At 36.6% G+C, this 9,007-nt stretch overlaps 2 protein-coding genes across 2 annotated transcripts; one reads left to right on the forward strand and one right to left on the reverse strand.

Annotated features, from left to right (window-relative positions):
- The first annotated feature begins 568 nt into the window (after positions 1 to 568).
- LOC107862628 lies at positions 569 to 2,634 on the forward strand. Its single transcript, XM_016708258.2, has 2 exons — positions 569 to 802; positions 1,152 to 2,634. Exon 2 carries the CDS (start codon positions 1,158 to 1,160, stop codon positions 2,367 to 2,369), a length of 1,212 nt encoding a protein of 403 aa, XP_016563744.1. The 5' UTR covers positions 569 to 802; positions 1,152 to 1,157; the 3' UTR covers positions 2,370 to 2,634.
- Positions 2,635 to 3,150: 516 nt separating this feature from the next.
- Positions 3,151 to 8,571, reverse strand: LOC107862627 (autophagy-related protein 16). The gene is made up of 5 exons (XM_016708257.2): positions 8,304 to 8,571; positions 8,065 to 8,191; positions 6,024 to 6,205; positions 5,478 to 5,673; positions 3,151 to 4,403 (listed from the first exon to the last, which is right to left on the reverse strand). Coding segments are annotated over exons 1-5 (1,530 nt in total). The 5' UTR covers positions 8,306 to 8,571; the 3' UTR covers positions 3,151 to 3,380.
- Positions 8,572 to 9,007: the final 436 nt, after the last annotated feature.

A 9,007-nucleotide genomic window follows, 5' to 3' on the forward strand; every position in this document is an offset into this window, starting at 1 on the left:
TGTCTACTAATCTTTTAATCTCCACTGTTGCTTCTTTAAAATCTGGACCGTCCTTTATAAAATATCTGATTGGCCACCTGTCAGCTGTACTTCTCCGCGTGGACCACATGTCCGCAACAACACCACTCTTGTTATTATACAATCCCCAATTACCGAAAAATCTCCAATTACCCTAACCCTAATTCTCAAATCTCTTTCTCGATTATTCCACTAGCATTAGGCTGTATACTCTCAAAAATATTTTTAACCAGTCATTTTTTGATAAAATTTTCTAATGTGGTTGATCATAATATTTCAGAAACATATTTCACCTTTTATTATTATATGGTAAATGTTACTTCCTTCGTTTAAAAATAATTGAATTTTTTAATTATGGAAGATAGATGTTGGGATTTTTTTTTTTAATTTTATCCTTCATTAATTAAATTTTTAAGGTTGAGTTACAATGATCATTACTATGTTTTGGAGTTTGAAAAGGATAAAAATAAAAAAATATGATTAATTTATATCTTTTTTTTTTTTTTTTTTTTGTAATATATTTGTCATATTCTAACAATTCAATTATTTTAAAAGAGAGGAGTGTTTGTGCAAAACGGCCTCCAAGCTGCGTGTGTAAGACACGGAAAAGATGGCTAAAGGGCCCCTGTTAGATCCTCAATTCATTGAATCTACAACAACTGATGTCTTTTTTTGTTTTAAAAAATAAAACTCCCCGTCTTGTCTTGTCTCTCACTTAATTGAAATGCCTTGTTCGAATCTTTTCAATTGCTGGGACTTCTAATACATCCTCACCTTAATTTCTGTAAGTTTCTTCAATTAAAATTTGTTTGATTTTCTCTAACTGAAAATAGATCTTCATCTTTTGCTTCTTTTTCTCATTTCTACTGTAGCTTTAGACAGTGTCTGCGTGTTCTTTTTTTTTTTTTTTTTTTGTGTGTGTGTGTGATAATCAACTAGGTGGTATCGTCAATCGATTTCTCATTGATTTGTTTATTTTGTGCATAAAATGGTTAAGGGTTTTTTCGGTGTATTAAATTCTAAAGAATAGCTTGCGTAAAGTTGTGACTTTTTTTTTTAATTATTGGTGTAAATGAGTGGTTCTTGTAATTTTATGTTGATTGTTTAAGTAACGGAAGGCAATTTATCATCAGGAAATTATGAGTTGCTATGGGGGTTTTGATTTTCAAGGCTCGACAAGGGCTAATCAACAACAGGTTCAACATTATCAGTCTAATTCGAAACAAGGGTCGATGGCGATTAATGCTAATTTCCCACTCACAATTGGTGGTAGTAACCAGAATATCTCTTTGGCTGATTATAATAGTAAAGGTGAGAGGGGTAAGTCTGCAAGTGATGATGATGAACCAAGTTTTATTGAAGATGGGGGGAAAAAGGGGGCAACCCCGTGGCAGCGTGTGAAATGGACGGATGAGATGGTGAGGCTGTTGATTACTGCTGTATCTTACATAGGGGAAGAGACTGCTGCTGCAGAATATGGTGGTGGAAGAAGAAAATGTTCGAATAATTTGCATAAGAAAGGGAAATGGAAGTCAGTGTCGAAAGTGATGGCAGAAAGGGGTCATTTTGTGTCGCCTCAACAGTGTGAGGATAAATTTAATGATCTAAACAAGAGGTACAAGAGACTAAATGAGATCCTTGGTAGGGGAACTTCATGTGAGGTAGTTGAAAATCCTGCTCTTTTGGATATGCTCGGTCACGTATCAGACAAAGGAAAGGAGGAAGTTAGGAAAATTCTTAGTTCAAAACATTTGCATTATGAAGAGATGTGCTCCTACCATAATGGGAACCGCTTACATCTGCCTCCCGATCCTGAATTGAAGCATTCATTGCATTTGGCCCTTAAAAGTAGGGATGAGTATGATGACAATGATGCGAGGAAGAAGCACCCGCAAGATGACAATGATGAAGATGATCACGAAGCAGCTGACTTGGAGGATCGAGGAGATGAGTATGAAGAGAATCATAGGTTACATGGTGGGACGTCAGGGGGCTTTTCAAAGAGAATAAAACAATGCCAGGGTCATGAAACGGTTACTTCCTTGACTACTCTCGATTGTAATAGGTCTCTCATTCCTCAACCTCAGACTGATGTCAGTCAAGTGTTTCCGGAAGGCGACAAAGCGAAGCAGTGGCTGGATCAATGCACACTTCAGCTTGAAGATCAGAAGCTGCAGCTTCAGGCACAGATGTTGGAGTTGGAGAAAGAGCGCTTCAATTGGCAAAGATTTAGTAGGAAAAAAGACATTGAATTGGAAGTCATGAGAATGGAAAATGAGAGGTTGAAACTTGAGAATGAACGTATAGCGTTGGAGTTGAAACGGAAGGAGATGTTTGCTGACAATGCCTAGGCTTAGTGCCAATGCCAAACTGAGCTATCATTCATGGACCTATCAAAATTTCCTTTTCTTAGAGGGAGAAGATTACCTTTTCAGGATCAGTCTTTTTATGATATTAAGTGTACAACTGCAAAATTTACTCCGCGTAATCATGGCTAATGCTCATTGAGTATGTATTCTAAAGCTAGTAGTTGTCCTTGTAGTAACCTCAGATGATCGCTTCTGGTGTATATTTTGAAAAGAGATATATAAATCTTGCAACTCTATTGGGTTTTTAGTTTGTTCTTACTTAATTACCAAGGGCCATCTAAAAGTAATATGCTTGTTGCAGGTTCCTTTTTGGAGCTGGTACCCTCATTAGTTTAATGGGTTGATGTTTTTAAAACACACTTAATTTTAGCTAGCTGAGGGAGGAACTAGGGTGCATTTGATTTTTCCTTTTGTAATGGCAGAAGGAGCACCTCTTATTTGATGCTTCTCTGAATATGGCTGACTTTTTGCATGGATTTCAATGATAGCATGGCTAATCCTTTTGTGTGGATTTTAAAGTCTGATGCTATATTGTTGGCTGATGCTGTTTCATTGCTTTAGCAGCTAGCAAACTGTATTCGTCACTCTAGCTGGTGGGTTTCTTGAATAGCGGGAAAAAATGGGATCACTTCTCATGGACCCATTGAAAATGATTCTAATCTAGTTCATAGCTAGCCTATTAGTAGTAGAAGGCGCTCTAATGGGATCTACACGGACAGAAAAAGAACAGTTAATAATGCATATCCACAATTTAATCAAAATATCAACTAAAGATATCTATTTTTTCAGCTTAAAAGCTTAACGTAGTATGTACAATGTCAGCCCATGATTTTTATACAAGTAGGATGCGCATATTTGTGGCTTCACAATCAGTATGATAACCAAATTTGTGCTTTAAGCAAACTAAAATGAACAAATGACACTACTGAGCACTCTATAACAGGTCGACCGAACATGCCGCTACTCAAAACACTTGGGAACTTTGAAATGATATCATGACCAAATACATACGATTCCACTCTTATCTGAGGTAGCCAGAGGTTTCCCAAGACCACTCCATGTACAACAAAGTACTGGGGATGTATGCTCTTTCAATGTGCTTACCATTTTAGCATTTGATACTGACCAAATATGAACAGACCCATCAACAGAACCTGCAGCAACATAACTTTCATCTGCACTCATACACGATCGGCTCCAATTAGATGCCACTCGGTTCGCATTTTCCCTGAAAGTGCCACAAATTTCAAGGGTGCGAATATCGAATAGATTGTGCAAGTTGTCTCTCCCACTGGTTAATATCATGTTTCCATTTCGAGAGAGTGAAACTGACGTAACAGCCTGTGAATGTGCAGCAACTTCACTCAGAAGCTTGCCTGTTTGAGCATCCCATAATCTAAGATTCCCATCAACATGACCAGAACAAATAGTCAATCCATCCATGCTAAACGCAAGGCTGTTACAGTTACTGTGAAAGATAATAGTGTTGGTACAGTAACCCTTCTGCAGATCCCAAACTTTTATAGTGCGATCATACGCAGCACTTATCACATGGCGACTTGAAAATTTGCTCACATCAACTGCACAAACCTTATCTATGTGCCCAGTAAGAGTATGACGTATCCTGCCTGAATTTACGTCCCACACGTACAAGTTATTTGAACTGCTTGCTGCTATGATGAATTTGTTATCGTGTGTGATGGAAAGATCAAGGACAGAACCCAGACAACCATAAAGACTGTTGGTTAATGATCCACTTGTAGTATCCCACATTTTAATTGCCCGGTCCTGCCCACCGCTTATCAATTTACTAGAGTTATTCTCAAAAAGAATCGACGCACATCCACCATCATGGGCTGGGATCCTTTGCTTGCAAGTACTAGGAACGGGAGAATCAAGGTAAAATTCTGCACCATCTTCACTTTGGCGGACCACACCGTCCACTTGTTGACGAGCAAGTTTCGTTATACTTGCAGCCTTGACCTTATCAAGCATATCTTCATAGAGAGAATTAGCCTATCACCACATGAAATAACAAATAAGAAAATGCAAGAGAACCTATCATGGGTAAATCATTGTAAAAGATGAAAAACTGAAAATATAGTTCCCCTAACCCAATGAATACATGTCCACAAACCAATTATAACACTAACTAGCAGTTCGTTTCCACATCTCAGAAACTTTGCATAACACCAACATGAAATAACTTTCATGAAACGAAGATATTGGAGATACCCCCAGTCATGAAATCCTACATCGATCACCACCAGCTACTCCAGCATGAGGGACGTAAAATCTTGAGCATCTGGAGTTCAGAATGAGTGCCTTCTTTCCCAATATTTAGAAAACCACAAGTTGTTACAATTTGAGCAATCACTAAATATGATACTCCATTATCTTAGGGCAGCTTTATGTCATTCATCTGTCCACATCCCAAAGGCAGTAGATTATACTAAATATAAGCTTCTAAAGTTAGGGGAAGTTCTTTATCATTTATTTTTCATTTTTTTCCCATTCTCCGGTAGTAGTTCTTCATCGTTGAAGTCTTAAAAAGATAGAATGTGCTACATGGATAGCATCCAAGAGTCTGGCCTAATGGTCAATGAAGTGAGTGAAAATCAAATGGAAGACCAAGTTTCAAATCCCAGCAGTGATAAACACTCTAGGTTACTTCTCCCATCTACCTAAGCTAAGCTTTGATGGACATAGTTATCCGGTACTTGTGTTAGCAGGAGGTACTGTATACTGGTGGAATAGTCGAGGTATGCACAAGTTGGCACAGCATCATAAAAGAAAGATTATGCCACGTGGATGGGCAAAAGGGGCAGTAGTTGAAGGATATAAGAACGAAGACGGTTATATTAAGTGTAGAGAAATCTCCACGATGACAAGTCTAATTTAATGCAGCCGAATTGGAAATACATTATTACCTAAAGTACAGTTTAGTGCAACAAAAGTATGCATCTTAGCTCTCTAACAGTATCGAGGCGTGATGAATACTAAGTTTGTATGAAAAATAAGAGTTTCAAATATTGAAGAGCCACAAAAAGGAAAGCACACAAAGGATAAGAAACGAATATTACTCAATACCTCGTTAAGGCGCTCAGCATCCTGCATCTTCTGCAGCATCCATCGGTCAACCAATGTTTTATTTTCTGCCTCAGCATTGTTTGCTCTCAGAGTCATTGCTTCAAGTTGTGCTTTAAGGTCCTGGTGCTCATCCACAAGCAATTCCAAAGCTTTAGTCTTTTCCTCAAGAAGTTCAGTTAAACGTGAACATTCATCCCTGCAGCACACTCATCAATGAAAGTACAAAGCAGTTAAACTCCATCCGGGCATCCAAACTAAACTAGTTGAGCCCATCTTAGGACATCCAAAGTAAACTTTATTTGTTAGATTGGGAAATTAACATACTATTTTATAATCTTAAACAATAAAGTTCATTCAGAAGCTTGAAACAGAATCAACTTTTGGAAAGGGTCATATTATCAAAGTTTTTATCCAGATAATTCTAAGAAATCCCTAGTACGTTCCTTTATTTCTGTCCTTTTATTAATTTTCACGTGCAATTTTTTTGTTGCAAAGGGAAGAATGTAATTTAGGATCGCAAATGTTTTAGGAGGATAAGTATAACACCTTGCTTGATTTAGCTCGTTTTGAAGGTCAGTAATGACAGTTTCCTTCTCTTGAATTAAAGATTTTGATGCTCTGGATTCAGCCACTTCCACTACAAGCTGCTCTGAAAGTCGTGCTTGAGCTTTATAACATTGTTGAAGTTCCAGTTCAAGATTTTCAGCTTTCTCTTTCCACTCTGAACCCTAAAATCATAGGAACTATATAAGCAAGCGGACAGCACCGTATAGTTAGAAGAGAAGTGACTAGTGCAAAAAAGTCCAAATACACTGGTTAGTGGTTATAGTAAAATTTTCTCTGTAGAAAGATGTGATTGGTCATTTTAACTTGCATCTCATTCCTTAAGCAATATAAAGGGTGATAAGTAAATTCTATGTCATGCATGCCAAGTGATTCGCCACCTGGCAAAAACTACAAAATATGAATTGCTAAAAGCCAAGAGAAATGATGAATATATTACAAAACAGTCTTACAATTGCGTTTTTCTTGAAAGTCAACAGAGTCGACAAGAATACTTGGTAAAACATTTTCTGTTATCATGTCATAGCAATTTGAAATACAAAGAATAAGAGAAATTTTCCTTATTTTATTAGCTCAAAGCCTCTATATATCTAATCCTCTTATATGTTGTTAATGCTCTAGTTAACAAGAGTTTCTTTTCTTTTCTTGTTTCACTTGGTATCAGGTTCTGTCTACCGGAGCTTAAACTTGTATGAATGCAAAGGTGAAACAATGGCCCTGAAGCCTCACGACCATGGTGTTGAGGTTTCAAGTTAGCAGTTTATGCTAGCTGACAAGTCAAATTAATGGCTCACGTTTGCCCAATCAACATCATGTTACCATTTTGTCGGCACTACGAATTGAAACAATGATCTGGTCATGCTGACAGTGTGATAGTCTTTGTCGTTAAGCTGGTGGCATGCATCACCTCAAATTCAGTCCTTTTTGACGTATGCGCATTCAAGCCATGACAAAGTCAGTCACATGGTAGTGCAAAGTCAGTTTGTCTCGTGATTGAATTAGATCCTTTAAGGGAACATACTAAAAGTCAAGAGAATCATTAACAACATTACATAGAGATCTTTGTACCTTTAAGGGAACAATTCAACAAGAGTTTTTCTATCTTCTTTTCTGTCTTTACATAAACTTTTTTTTTTAGAAGGGGGGGGGTTAACTAGCATTAATGTTCACTATATGTTCAATTTTCTATTTTTTTTAACTTCTCATTTTTCTGTTTTGTTTTATTTCCTTAAAGGAGCTTAGGGGATCTGGTGCCCATAACTGATTGGGGAACAAGGTCCATCCACCTGCAACTTGGTGTTAAAACACTAACAAAAGCAAGTTCTTTTACCACGCCAGTGTAAGCAAAATACTTGATTGTTAAGAGCTCAAACTTGGGAAATTATTGTGTAAATGAATCACGTTCATTTCAAACAATAAGACCGATCCAAGATCACAATAAACTTTAAATGACAGATACACCTAACTTCTTTATTTTGGAAGTCCAATGATCTCGATCAGACATAAAACCCGGGAGATCATCAAACGTGCAATACAAATTCTGAATTACTATAAACAAAAAGAGAACTTAAGGAAATTCTACCGACATGGTCAGAGGCAAATGTAGCATACAATCACTAGGTTCGTTCATCTGAACCCGGTACTTTCAATGCATAGAATAAATTTCTACACAAATTTCCATGAAAATCGCAATCACAATAACTAGTAGATACGAACCCATATTTTTAAAGATATAACATGGTGATCAAACCCACAATCATAAAACTTAAATCCTGGATCCGTCTCTACAAATGGTAATCACCAGCAAATTTCCCTCAAAACATACAAAATATCGACAAAAATGCCAAATTGGACACGTCCATTAGTAATGGGCAACTTCTTAGAGATCTTTTCCACACAACACATTCACTTCCTTTTTTGTTGTTTAAGTAATCATTACTCAATAAACTCACAAATCATCATCATCATCATAATGATAATAACAGTAATAATCAAAAAAATAAAGCTAAATCAACCAAATTACCTGCAAAACGAGAGGCCTATTGAGGGCAAGCAAAGCAGGAGCATGAGCCCCTTCTTCCACTAAATGCCGCTTTTTAAGGGACTTCAAAGCATGCTTAATTGCTTCTATTGCAACTTCTTCGTATGCCCTAACACACACACAACAACAACAACAAAAACAACAACAAAAATTAAAATTAAAATCAAAATTCAACTGAAATCACGCAATTTCTTCAAGATTAACTAATTTTTACAACTTACATATTTGATCAATTGCCGAATTACACACTCAATTTGCAAATTTGGATTCGTAAGGAGCTAATTATGAGCAATTTTTTGTTTCTTTGAATTTTAGAGTTGAAAAGAGAAAGGTCGGTAGGGTCATAAAATCATGCCACGTCGTCGGGTCAGATTATTGCTGAGTCGGGTCGGGTCGGGTGCCCTTTTTAATCCGATCTACTAGATTTGTGTCCCGATAATATTATACATACATTTTGTGATCAATTTTCCATTTTGATCGTGCAACTCGAAAGGGAATTTGTTTTCCTTTGACTTTACATGATAAGTATAACGAAATGGGGTAGTTGATTATGACTTATGAGTATTTTAATCTTGTTATTTGTTGCGACATAATTGAGTCATTTTTGACTTTTTGTTTGTACATAGAAATTATCTTATAAAATATTATGTGTAAGTTAGTAAAATCTTTTGTACTATCCGTATTTTTAATGTACAAGAACTTTGTATAGGAAAAAAAATAATGCAATTTGATATCTAAGAACGATAATCATTTTGAATAACAAGTAAGAGATGAATTATAGTGAAATATGACGATGGATAGTGTTATGATTCGGACAGAGTAAGCAAACTACAAGTGAAAGAAAACAAGAACAACACACAGATTTACGTAAAAATCCTGCAGAAAAATCACGGGTAGAGGCAAAAGAGGTTTCACTATAATGGAG

Source organism: Capsicum annuum, chromosome 3, assembly GCF_002878395.1.
Source record: "Capsicum annuum cultivar UCD-10X-F1 chromosome 3, UCD10Xv1.1, whole genome shotgun sequence".
Classification (NCBI taxonomy): Eukaryota; Viridiplantae; Streptophyta; class Magnoliopsida; order Solanales; family Solanaceae; genus Capsicum; species Capsicum annuum.